This window comes from Perca fluviatilis, chromosome 15 (genome assembly GCF_010015445.1).
Source record: "Perca fluviatilis chromosome 15, GENO_Pfluv_1.0, whole genome shotgun sequence".
Classification (NCBI taxonomy): Eukaryota; Metazoa; Chordata; class Actinopteri; order Perciformes; family Percidae; genus Perca; species Perca fluviatilis.
In genome coordinates, this window is record NC_053126.1 from 14,454,415 (window position 1) to 14,471,714 (window position 17,300).

Genomic DNA, 17,300 nt, shown 5'->3' on the forward strand with positions numbered 1-17,300 from the left:
GAATGTGGTGGGGTTGAAACGCTGCTGAGGAGGGTGATGTTTGATGAGGTGCGCCGAGACAGAGGGGGTTTTAGGAGGCCCATAGGGAGCACAGATGACTAACTCACTACTCCTCCTAATCTAGGACAAGCACACCTAGACATCCTTCATGACTCTAATGTTTTACTTGTGTCGGGCCAAAAATATGTCCACTGAGGTTAGCCAAAGTGGGTCGCCCAACGGCTTTTTTTGGATCACAGAAAAAGAAATCGTGCCATCTAAATGATCGCTGTCGTCTAAAACCCACCCTGGACGGCAAAGAGCCTTCCCCGCCAGTTTATTTTTACAAGAATCAAACTGGGTCAATGACGCCACAGAATATGACAAAACCCAATTTCAACAGTTTTTAAAAGCCTCCAAAGACAGAGTAGAAGTGCTTAAAATCCTTTTTCAAAACATTTTATTGGTCTTATAGAAAATAAAGTAAGCTGTATCAACAAACATACAATATATACATCAATAACTTAGACACCTCAGAGAATCACGTTTAAATCCACAGTTGTTACTGTATATATTAATACATAGTACTTATCTACAGATTGCAAAAAGTACAATAATTTAATTTATAAATAGTTACCATTAACTATTGTCTGTTTTTATACAAATTACTGCAATATTGTATTACAACCCATACAGAAAAATAAGAAAAACAGATAATTAACTTTGTATTACTCACTTTAGTCAGATTTTTATACCTTTGAAACACAGACCCACTCCACGGAGTGAGAGCAAGAAACCTGCACAGTCAACTGTTTTCAAAGCATAATTTAATGAAAAAAGCCAATGTCTTGAGAGCTATTAAATTCAACTTCCACACAAGTGCTGTTATTTATCCTCTCTCTAACATAATGCTTGTAAAAAATAAAACAAAGAAAAAAAAAAGCTATAACCAATTAAACATTAAATCTGCAGAACAAATTACAGTGTTAAGATCAATTTCAAATACACACTCAACACAATGAGAACAGAAACGCTGTGGGTGATGCTACAGCAAACAACGAGCATTAATGACTGGTGTGGCAGCAGAACACACACACACACACACACACGCACACACACACACACACACACACACACACACACACACACACACACACACACACACACAAAATTGCAAGTGGCCCTTGTGACAGAGTCTATTGTAGCATCCATTTCCCTCAGTGCGCAAACATTTACTGTATATATATATTAGCAATATCTTTCAGTCAGATATCCAAGTCCAATTCACAGATCCGGTAATTCAGCTAATTTAAGACCAGAATAATTGGTGAGTAAGGCTTGAGTGCAATGATTCCATTAAAACACTGTACACTATTACAGTTTTAACATGTTAGCTACTATAAACAAGGGCCAACTGCTCTTCCATTCAGGGATTCAAAATTTGAGGGCAAAATAAAAATAAAATAAAAACATTTTGCAAAGAACCTACAAAACAGCAAGAATGATTAAATAACAGACCATAGTCACTTTGACAATATTGATTACTCTTACATCTACTCTTTCACACCTTTCCACTGAGTTGCATATTAAGGGTCACTTTTTCACAATGGTCATTAATACCTACTGTAGCTACATACTATACACCTGTATGTGTGAGAAAGAGAGAGTCCTCATCTCTAGCGGAGATTGAGAGATTGGTCAACGGTGCCGCTCAAACACCTTAAAAGACACTTGACACAAAAAAGATTCACTCCACAAGACTGCCACAGCAATAAGGACGCCAACATCAATACTGGGCTATGTCAAGAGTCAGATATATATTTTCCCACAGTTAACCAGTCAATGTACATAGCTAAGCATGTTGAGGATAGGAACCTTTGCACACAAACAGTATAACCAGTATAACCAGCACCCAGGTCTCTAGCATGGAGTTTTGCTGAGGCATAGTTTTGAGACTGACTGTAGATTAACACCTGGCCGACACTATAAGACATTCTGACCAGCAGGAAAGTGAGATCCAGATTAAGTGCATTCTGTTAATACCATTACACAACTACTTTCAGCTTGAGGTGTAAAACTGCTCCACTGTTACATTCCCTTTTAGAGGGCCAAGAGAGTGATGAGACACTTGGCACAGAAGGAGTGTTGCTGGCAGCAGTTTATGATTGTAATTCTACGTGGTCTTGCTGTGTCTGAGTGCGGATTGAAGCCCTTTATGACATGCTTATCATATATAAAAGAAAATAAAAATAATATGAGCAGAGCTGCCATCCCTGCCTCCCTGCTTCTCATCTAGAATGGTTTGTTCATTTTTAGAGTGACCTGTTTTGTCCTGAGCAAAACAAGCAGGAGCTTAGTGCATACAAACCCTCAGCCAAACCCTCCCGCTTTAAATCTGACAGTCTGAAGACCAAATACAATTTACACAAGTGAGGCTGCACCATTTGGCGGTTACCGTTTCTTGATGCAATTTTATCGCCATAGTCTTGAGAAAGTTTCTCAACAACAACAACTGGAGGGGAAAAACACTTAACTTCACATTTTATTCTGTCAAAAGCTAAATTTGAAGGGTTATTAACTGATATTCCTATGATCTAATTCCAACCAATTAAGTGGCTGAAATGGATACTATAATGAAATCTTCCCAACAATGAAGTCATTTACCTGCAGGTTACGGAGGATGTGTTTAGAGGGCATCCTGCACCAGGTGCAACCCTTATTCAGATTCCGCAATGACAGTATCACTTTAAGCTTCAGTAAAAGTCACTAATTTCATTTCACCCAATTCTGTCTTACATGGCTCAATGGGGTAAACTCTTAATGACACAACATGATTTGTAACTAACACCAAGGAAGCGGAGGATATCACAGATGCCAATACGCACAAAGACAATTGACCTTGTTTACACCACCTAGTTTAGCTCTACAGATTTGTTTTAAATAGCACAGCATTGACATCTATACAGTGAACGACACTGCCAACTTGTCACTTACACATCACGTCACGCGCTACCCCACAGTACGCGCCTAGTCACTAGAAAAAAGCTATCAGACTTCAATAGTAAGCCACTTTCGGTACAATTGCAAAAAAGATGTCACAGGATATTTTTTTTTTTATGTTTTCTTTATCTGTATTTCTATAAACAATGGAAGGTAATCTAGCTAGTATTAAAAACCAAGAACTCAACAATAGACAAAGTTTTCTACACCTTAACAATTCAAACAGTAAAGCTTGTGTAAAGATTTTCTTTTGGAAATATCTGACGGCCCCTGTCAACAAGTAATTACAAAAAATGCAATATGTATATATTTTAAACAAAACAACTTGAAACATTTTTTCTCTATGAGCAAAAATGATGTTTCAAAATGTTTGTGGATTTCACTGTCCCCACAAAACATGAGGATATTACCGTTATAACATTCAGGTATTCAGCTATTGTAAAAGAATCTTGTCATATTGGAATGGCACTAGGCTCTGGAACAATATCATTAAGAACTGCTGATCATTTTTAATATTTCCACTTAACCATAAATATGCAAGACTTCTTTGTATTTTCAGTGCATACGTATATTATTGCATCTACCAGTCATATTGATAATGACAAGTTCAATAAAGCCTGTCACAGATAAACAGAAATGAATGCTAGATTTGGGAGCATTATTTCAGACTTAGATTCTTGACAGGCGACCAACAAAAATGTACTAGTTTTGGGTTAGTCAGGCTGTTATGAAGACATTTGGAGCATCCACGCCAAGAGTTTGTGACCGTTATCATTTATCCAAATTTAAGTCAGTGCATAATAACAACCAAAGTGGTTCAGGGGTGAGGACTAATGTCTGAAACATATTATTTCACTGGTTGAGAGACTTTACAAATGCCAATTCTTAGGACGGAAAAGTCTTAAGAGCTCAATCTTAAGGAAACAGACACATCACACACAGTACCTTATCAAAACTCAACCATCTATTTAACAGTCTAAATTTAATTCCACTTTGTACTTTTTCTACCCAATATTGCCATCTTGAGTATTTGTAACCACTATCTGCTTTTTAAATGAAATGTTTCAGTATTGCCAATATGTCGCTATTCTTCAACAACCAACTGTGATGTCCTAAATCGTACAATTTGACTGTCACTTTAAAGCACAATATGTCTGTTGACAGGTACAGACTGCTGAGTCATGCTTTAAAAGTGAATTTGGGAAGCATATTGTTAGTGTTAGTGTCAAGGGTTAAAACCGAGAACTTACACAGGTAGACCTGTGGAATGTTACAATGCACTGACTAGTTTAGTCTTGAAAAACTTCCTCCCGCCCTTTCTGCTACTACGACCTAGCCTCCGTTTTGGATTTGACGATGGTGATGACGCTGGTGGCACCTACTTTACCAGGGATGAGGGGTCCTATGACAGAGGCCATAGGTCCCCTGGCTGAGGTGACAGGGTTGCGGGCCACAGTCCTAGCAAAGCTCTGGAGGGCCTCATACTTTGAACGCAGAGCGTCCAGCTCCACCTTCATGCTGGCATTCTCTGTGGCCAGCTTGTCCACTTCCTGCTGCAGCAGAGCCTTTTGCTTCTCCAGCTCCTCTTTCTGGGTGACACGCTTCACCCGGCAGCTGGCAGCATAGCCCCGGTTCTTCAGGGTACGCCGCCGCTGCTTCAGCTGAAGGATTTCCTCCTTGGTCAGGCCCCGTAGATGCTGGTTCAGCTCCCGTACTGACATGGTCACCAGCTCGTCGTCGGTCAGGCTGGTGCCATTTTCCCCTGGCTCCCGCTTCACCTGGGGATGGGGATTACTTAGTGTTGGTCTATAGATTATATATATATATATATTTTTTTTTTCCATGACTATTTACATTGTAGATTCTCACTGTGAATGAACACATATGGAATTATGTACTTAACAAAAAATTGTGAAATAACTGAAAACATGTCTTATATTTTAGATTCTTCAAAAGTAGCCACCCTTTGCTTTTTTATTAATAAGGGAAAAAAATTCCACTAATTAACCCTGACAAAGCACACCTGTGATGTGAAAACCATGTCAGGTGACTACCTCATGAAGCTCATTGAGAGAACACCAAGGGTTTGCAGCGCTATCAAAAAAAGCAAAGGGTGGCTACTTTGAAGAATCTAAAATATAAGACATGTTTTCAGTTATTTTGCACTTTTTTGTTAAGTAGATAATTCCATATGTGTTCATTCATAGTTTTGATGCCTTCAGTGAGAATCTACAATGTAAATAGTCATGAAAATAAAGAAACACATTGAATGAGAAAGTGTGTCCAAACTTTTGGCCTTTACTGTGTGTGTGTGTGTGTGTGTGTGTGTGTGTGTGTGTGTGTGTGTGTGTGTGTGTGTGTGTGTGTGTGTGTGTATGTATGTATGTATATATATATGTATATGTATATACACACACACACACACACACATACACACACATACACAGCATTTAACATTGGCTTCCTCACAATATGATAATCAAAATCTGTGTCATACATGCTAATTACCTTCAAGGCCTTGTTTCCCTTGTTTATGGTAGTCATGCCACGAGAGCCGCGTCCACCTGTACTGCTGGTTGGTCTGGAGGTAAGAAAAGTCACCATCAGTATATAGAACAATGCCAGCAGAAAAAAAAAGCTTGGAGGAATGAAGAAAGGAGGAACATTTCTGTGAAATAAGAATGTATTTTCTGGCAAAGATGCTACAGCATGACAAAGTCCTTCAAATACACAAGGCAGAAAGTGGGTCAAGGACTTATGACTTCCTTAAAAGTGATGCAAAGTCCGTTCAGCAAGTGGTACTGTACTGGACTATTGCTGCACCTGTCACTATGAACAAATACCTTGGTGGTATGCATTTCCCCCTCCACCATTGGTCTCTCACTTGAATTCTGCACTGCATTCAAACAGCAATGTGGCGAGTCACAAGGAGGATGACATTTAGTTAACTGGCAGCAATTCCCAGAGATTTCTTGGAAAACAAAAGTATTTGTTAAGTGCAACCGCTCAGAGCAGAAACAACTAGGGATGCACCGAATATTCGGCCACCGAAAATTTTCGGCCGAAAATGGCCCAAAAGGGCATTTTCGGTTTTCGGCCGAAATACTTTTATCACCGAAACAATACGGCCGAAATGTTGTGATGACGTAAACAGAAAACGCGACCTGCACGTGTGTCAGTATCCGATCCGTTCCACCTGCAAAGCGTCTCCTAAGCAAAGAGGTTGAGACGGGACCACGGAGTGAAAACAATGAAAAGTACGCTCTTAGAGTCTGTCAGCACACGTTTCAGTGAGATCTGTTCGATCCTCTGCACTTCATCGCGACTGTACTTGATCCGCTAGCGTAATAAAGACCATTACTTGGATGCGGAAATAAAGCAGGGCGCACGAGAAATGATCCAGGCCCGTGGATGGATGCGGAGAACCCGCGCGGGAGACGGAGACGGAGCAGTGCCCAGCGCAGGAGATCAGATCGCAGAAATAAAAGATAAGGGGGGGGGGGGGGGGGGGGGGAAAAAAGGGGGGGGACGCGGATAGTTACAAGAAAAAAAAAAGAAAAAAAAAAAAAAAAAAAAAAATAATAATAATAATAATAATAATAATAATAATAATAATAACAATAGGTAAGCTATTCTGTTCTTAGGCTACTGTATACTGTGACTATCAGATTGTAGCCATATTTCTGCTAGATATTTTTTTAATTAAACTTTAATATTAATTTATACAATTGCAATGCCTTGATTTTAGTAAAGTTAGTACACAGTCATAGCCATAAATGCAATGGTACTAATAATTGGCTTAATTTCTTTCGGTGTTTCGGTTTCGGTTTTCGGTCTTGGTTTCCTCTTTTTTCGGTTTTCGGTTTCGGCCAAGAATTTTCATTTCGGTGCATCACTAGAAACAACAGAGGATGCGGATGGACTAAAGCAAAGCCTTCAGCCTTTCGGCTGTATACAACCTCAGCTAAACATATCGCAGAGGGCCACAGGGCAGGCTTTCGTCTACTGTACGAGCTATCCAGTCATACCTGTCTAGACTGGCTGGTGTGCGACGATTGTATAATCCCATAGATCAATAAAAAAAAATGGATATGCTGTAACTACTGCAGAGCCTCAGCTACCATCCAGAACAACAGGGCTGCACTGCAGTTTATTCTGTCATGTCAGCAGTGAGGGAACACCAAGAGAAGCTTTGCAGATGAGACATCTAACCTACTGGTGTTAAGACAGACAGAAGGCTGGGTGCCTTCCACCGTGTGAGCTCTGCCACAGGATAAGCACACACACACACACACACACACACACACACACACACACACACACACACACACACACACACACACACACACACACACACACACACACACACACACACACACACACACACAACACACACACACACACACACACACACACACACACACACACACACACACACACACTTGTGGCCCCGAGTGCTTTACACTACACACAGTACATGCTGCGTCAGCGACACAGGCACCCACCACAGTCAGCCTAGCCAGCACGTTGCCTCTGTAAGCTGATTTACAGCAGTGTGTGTTTGCACTGAGCACATAAACAAATGCATGTGGGCTCTTACAACTTTTTAGCAGGAAACAAAGGAATCCAAAAAAGAATGAGTCGTAGCTCTGAAGTGCACTAAAATGGCCAGGATATTTCCATGGCAACAAAAGGGTGATACAGGTGGACCGGTCACCTGAGCCAAACAGGCAGAGACAGACGCTTGTTAAAAATGACCTGAATACGACACTATCACACAGGCAGGGGACATAACATGAGGTCAGATTGTGACTCGCATTCTTGATGCTTTCACTTCAAAAACTCCTCTGGCTTCTCATAAAACGGCAATGTTTCCCAGTGCTGCAGATGCCCATATAAAAAAAGCCTTTCACGTTCTTCGGAGGACTTTTTAAATGTGATACTTTCATCTCTGTTGGGTTGGCTATGAATAGCTGACTGATAGTAACACCTACCTTTCACCGGCCTTTGTGGTGACTCATTTCCAGTAAGCATTTGGACCACAGATGCAAAACATAATGGGATAATGGTCTGCCTGATGATGCACAGATAATGGACAAATAGACAGGAAAGTACTCCACTAATAGCTACTGAGATGAGAGTATGCAAAAACGGCTGCTTCTTCCAAATTTCATATAAGCCTATCATTTTCCCCTTAGCCGCCTAGACCCAACATTGTTCAAAAACCAGTTTGAATCTTGAAATTGCAGAGAGATGACACATTGTCCAGGTTGAAGAGACGTATTCTGTCACACAGCTGTGTAGGGTGACATGGTAGGCATGGCCTGGCATGGCTGAAAGCTCACCATATGACACTGTGGAATGATTGAGCCCAGGCTGCAACCCTCCAGCACAGGCTGCTGCCAACAGACGGCTACCAATGACAGGGCATGGCAGCACAACACAGACAAGGTCCAATGCACAGCTGCTCCCTTCCACTACCAGGCATGTCATACCTCACAGAGACAAAGAGGCATGCTCACATAGACACACAGGAATGAAAAGAAAGGAAAAACACACCTATAATCTTCCCCCAAAAACAATGTGATGGGGAAATTTGCGCTGATTTGATTGCAACAGAATGCCCTTTCATTTGTTCACCTTCTTAACAGTCGCAACCGAGGACACTAGACACCAGTGTCTTCCTCGCACGCATGTATTACCTCCTGTTGATGATTTCAAGTCTTTTGTGTGTCTAGCAAAAGGAGCGGGAGACTTATGCTGCAGCTTGGAGCATAGGGCCAGTAGAGGTGGGGAGCAACGCAGCCAGGGACACAGACGTCTTTTGTAGGTGCTGCTAGCTGAATTCTTATGAATCGCCTGGAAGAACGCTGACAAATCAGAGCTGATTGCTTGTGGAGGAGAGACATAACACCCACAGGAAATAGAAATCGCTGAGTGTGGTCACCCAGAGAAAGAGAAGGAGGCGATGGTGAGAGAGACAGACAGAGAAAGGGAGACAGGCAAAAAGAGGGTGAGAAGAGAGAGGGAGGGAGAGAGAGAGAGAAAACAGCCTTGTGAAACATGCAAGCTCAACACATTTAGAGGAGCTTGAGAAGAACAGGTTGAGAGAAAAAAAATAATAAAAAATACTGATCTCAGCAAGGACCAAAACCAATGTGCCAATTAGGAAGTTGTGAAGTTGAACTAACACGACGAGAGCAACCCAGCCAACCTTCAAAAGCTGTCTGTGTTCATCTAAATCTATAGAGAGCAGCTCGCGAAGGTGGGGTCGGCTTAGGTTGAGACTCGCATAAATGCTGATGTGACATGATAGGTCGGGCCTTCAGCCCGTGTCATGCTTTAATGATCTCATCCCCGCCACAGAATCTCTCCAGGGGGGCTGCCAAGGGTGGACACCATTAGCTAGGGACCCTTTGTTGAGGGGGAACCGAGGCATCCACACACTGCGTCCCCCGATGAATATTTATCACTGTCGTTCACCGCCAAAGGTGGGGGTGGGTGGCTGAATAAAGATGCTCAGGAGGTGATTCTTCAAGGATACATCCAAGGCCCTTCCATCAACGGCTGTCTCAAAATGGCGGTAGGCTTGTGGGGGCGGCGAGGGGGGAGGGGGTAGATTTCTGGTACTGGAGGTGGCATGCATGGTGGTTCAGGGCTGCAGGGAGAGCCAGCTCCACTTGACAGCAGTGTAACAAGATTATCAGGGCCATAAGAGCAAACAAAACCCCCAGCAACCTGCCTCAGAATCCAGATTCCGACAGCGCCCGCTCTCTGAATACTAAACACGACTAGGGAGGACTAACGGGGCGCATGCTTTACTGAGACATGACAGCGGATTGCATATCACTTAACTAATCACATGCACATGTATCCACACACGGAGAGGTTACAAAAACCACACAAGCGCATATGCATTTAACTTGTCATGATCAATTCTTGAAAAGAAGCGTCCGAGCACTTGGCACCGGCAGCTTGCTAATGAAGTGAACAAAACTAGACAGTGGAGGTGCATGCTGATGAAAGACTGTTTTCAGGAAAGCACAGGGAGCATTTAACAATGGCAACTCAGTTCTGTGAAACTAACAACTGAATATCTCACACCAAACAATGCATTTCACCCCAAAAGAGCAGATGCACAATTTGGCTCATATGCTTAGTTTAAATGACTTTCCTCTGCTATGACTAGTCCAGACTTGTAAAGATTTGTACGGCCACAGAAAGAGACACAGGAGCCATTACCCAAATGTAAATTAGGTCTTAGATTATAGATTTAGCGTCGTTTTAAATTCACTGCCTTTGCTAAACCTGCACATCTTAGCCGATTAACACAACACTAAAGAAAGAGCTGGATGTGAAATCAGTATGATCACCTATTCAGTTTCCCTGATCAATAATGTATGAGACTTGTAGCCTCTCGCTCCATTATCATGGACTTTCCACAGGAAACAGAATGATGATAACCACAGAGATACTGAAAATGACGACATAAGGGAGTGAAAAAATAAATAAAAGAATTGCCTCTCTCATTATGCTTTGGCTCATTCATTTAAACCTTGGGCCTATTTGTTCTCTGTGTCCACTTGCTCTTTCAAGAGTGAGGTGCTTTATGGAGACAGCCAACATTTTCACCGTGTATGCCATAAATAGCCATTCTCAACACTTCATGCCTGATCAGAGCCACTACTTTTACTCCCTCCCTTCTAATTCAGAGTCAAAAAGATCGTCTAGATAGTTAGATCTGATCATTCCTCCCTTCAGCTGAGTGAAGTCAATTATCAAGCAAGCTACATGTGTCGGGCGCCATTTAACCGCAAATTAAAAATCTGACTCTTTGGATAGCTCTGGAAGAGTTACTGGAAGACCGGTGTAAACTTGTGTGTGTGGAGCAAACACAGTGTGTGAGTGTGTCTGTGCGAGAGAAAGATACGATGGGAAGAGGGGAGGGAAGCTATTAACTACTAAGTATTCAGAGCGTGAAATAAGAGTGACAAAAAGAGGGAGAGGGGAAATCATTCAGCAGCTTTCAGAGGGAAATGTGATACGCTTGTAGTAGAGGGGAAATACTAAGCCAATACTTTTGACCAGTGGAGGTTCGGGGAAACACTAAAATAGTGCTCAACCAAAATCATATGCCTGCCTGACTATGACTAGGGTACGACTAGAATTGAAGGGTTAAACGATTGTTAGCAACAGTCTGTACATTGTAATGATATTGTTCGGACCTGCAAATGAAGTCCTGCTAGATGAATAGACAGATGCGGAATACGATATTTAATCAAACACGCTATAATCAACAGATGAGCGAAGAAAAAAAAAGTGCTTTCTGAAACGAGCTCTTTTCTCACATGCTGTAAATAAAGATTTGAAAAAGACAGACTGAATTTCTACTTGCTGCATAATAAAATGAGAAAAATGTGCATGCTTATACTTATTATAAGCACCTAAACTTGGGCCAGTAGCTTTGGTAGCCTAAATGTTTCCAATTTTACAAAACATTGTATTTTTAGAGCAGGGTAAATGTTGAGTCTTTGAAAAATGATAATATAATCAATACATATAATAATAATAATAATAATAATAATAATAATAATAATAATAAAATTGCTTTGTAATACAATTATTTTGATGCATTCATTTAGAGAGGTCATTGTAAAGAGATCATAATAATCATATTTACATTTAAAGCACTGGCATTTTGGCAAAGGATTTAATCAAAAAAAAAAAAAATGTAGTCCAAAGATTAGACCAGCCTTTCAGGATTAAAGCAAATGGCTTTAGGCTAATAATTATTTAAAACAAATGTGGTGATTCTGTTGTTTATGCCGGTCTGAATTTTGGTAAATCTCAAAAGGTATTTGTATATTGCTCGGTTTCAATCAGAAAGTCAGAAATACTTTATTTTAACTTTATATTTGATGTTATTGTAATAAGGAAACAAATTGTAGACAAAAGCAGAGAAAGTTAAATATCGGTAGAAATTCTGTAACTTTATGTTGTTTCCTGGTGCACAATATTCCACTTTTGTTTTTAAATACATTCAATCTTTTTATTATTTTCTATAAAAAGGTTTACATACATGACTGAACACTTATTATACTTGATTAATTGTCACTAGGTGAAACTACGATAAACAGAGGCTCTGAAAAAGTTCAATATGGAAGCTTGTATGGTATACAATGCATGTGGTCGATTCATCTGGAATTTGCATATAGTTCATGTGGTTTAAAGTGAAAACCTGAATCACACCTCCCTCAAAGGATTTTGTATTGTTTTAAGTCACTGATAACGTGAAGCTTATTTAAAAAGGGACTTGGGTTAGACTGGTTTGGATTATGTCAGTGTTTCAATACAGAATCTATTTCCAAGCTCGGTAGCTGCTGTTACTCTTGAAGCAGCTCTGTTAGTACAAGTATGACAGGAGAAGAGACTTCATTGGCCTTCCACAGTATCTGCCTGGAGGACTTGATTAAACAGGAAGAGAATAGCTCTTGATACCTCGGCCTTGCACTGGCAGAGGAAGTAAGGGTTGCAGGCAACCCACACGCTGGCAAAATATCCAGGAGCTTTACTACACTGGTTGCATACATATTAAATGCATATTGCATTGACCTAACAGCAACAACGCAGCCCTTGCAGCACAGAAGGCAAAACTAGATCAGATCAACACATTTTTAATGATATTTAAAGTAAGATTATACTGAAACAATTCACATCTTTGACTGGAACCACTGCACAGCTATGATTTGAAGTGGATTATCTTCAATTAAAACACAAGTCTGTGATCATGCCATCAAACCAACAGAGCTTTACAGCACTGAATAAAAACAAACGAAAAACAAAGACAACAAATGTATCATCTTATTTTTCCTGTGGAGTGCTTTAATTCAAATGCAGTCAGTTAGCCAGAGTTATTACCTGGGCTGGAAGTAACAAAGATGCTAATTTCTATTAATAGCATTGCCACCACTCAGTTCAAATTATGGCAAGTGATTGATGATGTCTGCCTACAGGATATTTGATGGAGCCGTACACTCAATGGGGTTGTCCAAAAAAACATGTCACTTTAGAAAGCAGTCTGAATTAATAATCATGCGTTCAGTACCAAAAATATTAACTCAGGTTCTCAATGTAACCTACTTCTCAGTTGCTCACATATTTTAGCCTGAACTAAAGCTTAGAAATAACTAATTCAAATCACATATCAAAGAAGGTAGAAGTGGAAAAAAAAGATGGTTTAATGGTCTAAAGGATGAAAACACTATTTTGTATGAGTACGGTCACAAGTTTGATCCCCAAAGCACCGACTGTGTCCATCCACAGATGAGCTGAAATATTACTACTTAAAACAAGAAACTGAACTCCAACCTGCTCACTCTGTGCACCACAGGAGCTTTAGCTAAATATAAATAACTGAATAAATATCAAATAAATAACTCAAGTTGTATTTAGCAATAGAGATTAGCGAAAGATTTTATTTTTGTCACTTTGCTTTTTATTTTGTTTGAATAAATGCCTTACATTTATAAATGTATAATGCTGTCAATTTGTCTACTGGTGCCAGTAAAAAGATATTGGCTGGACAGAGCAAGTAATAAAAAACATGAATGCTGGCTCCTGTTGCATGTAGCATAATTTAATGAGGTAGAGAGTACAAATATAGCATTTATTCAGGAAATTCACAGTCATTTACAAAGAATGTTTTATTTTTATTTTATTTTTTTAAATCAAGATACAATCTAGACAGTACTAATAGCAGTCTAATGATCTGCCTGAGCTCCTTTACAATGTGGGTTATACACTGCTTATCTTAGAACAAGGTCTGGCTATCTTTAACCTCCTTAGAACATTTTATACATATCCAGCCAAGAAAATACCAGAACATGTAGTCTCCCAAAACTCTAAAAAGTGATTCTTCCCTGCCTCCCTGTTTTAGTTTGACTTATCCTCTTGTGCAAATATGGATATGATTAAATCACTTGTTTTAATGTCAGTTCACCACAAATATGTCTCAAACATTAATTTGCCAAGATAAAAGTAGGTTGCATTAAAACCAGCAGCCAGTGCACGGCTCTATGCTTATGCTCTCTATGTTCTGTCCAATATTAGCTAATCTTAATTACGAACACACAGGGAGCAGCAATGAACATGCCAAGTCTAACTCAAGTTCCAAACAGAAATTCATCAAATACACTTGCTACTCTGTCTGGATGAAAGTATTACTTTGAGAAGTGGAGCGGGCATATCGCAATGCTAAGCAATCATAATCCGCACTACACTTGCAAGAGGTTTCATCACCAACATTCCCTGCCTATTGCAAAAAAAGGGGCGAAAAAAAACTATATTGATCTTTTTCTCCCTTCCTTCCAGGCATTCACATTTCCCTGTGCAGCTTAAGCGGCATTTTTGTGTACAAATCTCACATTTGTGTTCCTTCCTGGAGGCTATTAATTGTCCTGAATAGGCGTAACTACTCCCAAGGCACAGCTGTGTTAGCCATGCAGAGGTGTTGGTGGCCAGACTGTACTCTATTCTGTGTAAAGTCTTGCCTCGTGTTTCATCAACCTCAAATATCCCTTCCACCCTCCACCGCCTGCCCAGTCTGAGCAACTGGGTATGAGTTGTGCACTCGGTTCACCTCTATGGGATCCAGCCTTATTTTATCTTCGCTACCTCAATGCAAGAGGCGATAAATCTCAGAGCTGATCTCCACCACTCCCTGCCTCCATCCACACACCATTGCCAGCCACATCGGGCTCTTATATGGGCCCTCATCTGTTCTTGTTACCTGCAGAAAAAGGCAGAGATGGGCATTACGCTTTATTGCAAAGCCGAGCTTCTGATGTAGGGCTGGCCTGTCTGCTAAACACACTTCAATGCCCCGCTCGCATGAACAGAGATGATGAAACAAGTTGGATATCTGAGAAAGAATGGGCAACTTCTATCTGTTTAGCCCTGCCTATATATGCTCAACAGTTTCCAAGGTGACTTTTCAAATTGCACAGAGATTCTCCATGGATAATTCATTACCTGCCCTCCATAAGCGTGCACTCTAATAGGCAGCAAATTTCATCATGTCACACACACACACACACACACACACACACACACACACACACACACACACACACACACACACACACACACACACACACACACACACACACATCTGCCAAACTAAAATAAAATAATAAAAATATGGTTATAGTGCATCAAACACTACCACAAGCAAGATGGAACTTTATAGTATTTAGCATATTTAATTACAAAAAATAAAAAAGGCATTTACAGCACGCCTAACACACCAAAATACGCATTTCCTACGCCAGCATTTTGTTTCAAATACTACCTACATTAGGTGTTTGTTTTCAACTTCCCATACATCCCATAATTACACTTGACCCAATTTAAACAGCCACTCATTGCAGGACTCCATTATAACAACACAGGCATAATATATTGCTTATCATGCATTTTTTTTTAAATGGATTTGACATTGCAGTTGACATCTAAGCACTTAGTCTAAATGTACTCACACCCTGGTTTGTTGATGTACATAATGACAGCACTGCAATGAAATGCACATTCTCAGGTGAATGTAGATGAGGCTTCTGATAAATGCATGATGGTCATCACTTGATGACTGACTTGCACGACAGATCAGCACCATTTCGATCCATCTCCTTAATGACGGCGTCTTGGTGATAAACATCGACCCTTATCCACCGTGCAGACCTTTGTCCGGTGGTGCCATATTTCGGGGTGGATTCTAAGAACGTCTTATACATCATTGTGATGATTCAGCACGATAAAAATACCGCTGCTTATTTGTTGGCTCTAATACTAAAACAATACTGTGGTTAACAGCCTGGCTATGCTATTAAAGCCAAGGACGGCGGGTTTGGTACTGCCATTGTTACAATTTATCCACTGGTTAAATGAATTGTCACTTCAGGTGAACATATTTCAATCCGAAACGATGGTTTGGAAGCATTCCCGAGATAAAATCCACGCATGCATTTAAAAGCTGCACGAAAGCACAACACATTGCTCAGATTTAACATCACATTCATGTTTGACAGAAAATGTCATGATAAAAAAAAATATTGAAAACCAACCTGGTCTCGCTAAACCGCTGCCTCGGCTTGCGCTTGCTCCTTTTCACAACGAGGTGATGAAGCAGCAGGTTTGAACAGCAAGAAGCGCATGAGTTGACAAGCCACCAAGAAGCGCTGTCATACAGTGGACACGCGACGTCTTGGCAAACTATGTATCACAAAAGCAACCAGTTACACAGTTTTGTCATTCCACGGCTCTGTCTCCGACCTCTCAACGCCTGCTTGTGAAAGTGGCAAACAACTCCCCGCTTACAAAACAAGCAGGCGAGGAAATCCCCGTGCTCAGCCTTCCTACTAGAACTGTAGCAGTTCAGCACCACGAGCGAATTCCTCACCGGGGAAATCGCCGTTTACGCGCGAAACCACCTGCCGTTGCGTTACATCAAACCCAAAATCTGAATGGCATGTTTTACTCGCAGCTCATGAGTGTACAAATGCTTAGCTGCCATCTCAGCATAGTAGGAGCCCGACCGTCGTCAGTCCCCAACGGCTATACAAGCATTTCCGGTAGAAACTTTCAAAATAAACCCAATACTTATGAAAACATGTGTGTTGGCCGCTTAAGTGATGCGGACACTCTTAGTTTGAAGACCAAGTCTGATATAAGTCAGGCTACCTTGACGGGGATAGATGTAAGAAGCGAGGTATGCTAACCCATTAAGCTAGCCGCGGCCAGCTTGTCAGTGGCGAGGCGAAGGCATGCACACTCAGCATAACAACACCGACTCTGTTTGGTTTACAGACCCACCTGACTGAAAAATGACGCTCTCTGAAGTTGTTGCCTTCAAGGTCCTCTTCTCACACCGTCACGACGGTGGCCTAACATTAGAGGCAGTTTAATTTCGGTTCCACTTACAGAAGCGACAGCGCTTCCAAATGCCAGCTCGTGCTCTCCTTGTTGATTCCTTTCTCTTGTATTGAAGACAGACGTCATCGTGTTTGGTCACGTGCCTTCATTCATTAAGGACCTTTTTCCTCACAAGAAAAAAACATTTTAACCCAAAAATATCACCTTTTGTTACATTGTAGCTGCTAATAACTGTTAGGCGACTGTTAGACAGCACTGCTGGCATTTACTCAATCAATCAAGCTTTATTTATATAGCACCTTTAAAATATAACAAAATGCAAGTGCTCTACAGTGATTTAAAAACAGCAGGCAAACATTTTTTTTCTCACTTGCCAATATCATATCCACAAACAT

At 40.8% G+C, this 17,300-nt stretch overlaps 1 protein-coding gene across 2 annotated transcripts; it reads right to left on the reverse strand.

Moving 5' to 3' along the window:
- Positions 1-422: 422 nt before the first annotated feature.
- LOC120574967 (transcription factor MafG) lies at positions 423-17,016 on the reverse strand. Of its 2 annotated transcripts, none has more exons than XM_039825500.1 (3): positions 16,846-17,016; positions 5,488-5,560; positions 423-4,757 (listed from the first exon to the last, which is right to left on the reverse strand). In XM_039825500.1, exons 2-3 carry the CDS (start codon positions 5,521-5,523, stop codon positions 4,305-4,307), a joined length of 489 nt encoding a protein of 162 aa, XP_039681434.1. In that variant the 5' UTR covers positions 5,524-5,560; positions 16,846-17,016; the 3' UTR covers positions 423-4,304. The 2 variants fall into 2 exon arrangements, with proteins under 2 accessions (XP_039681434.1, XP_039681433.1); XM_039825499.1 differs by lacking the exon at positions 16,846-17,016 and adding an exon at positions 16,098-16,811.
- Positions 17,017-17,300: the final 284 nt, after the last annotated feature.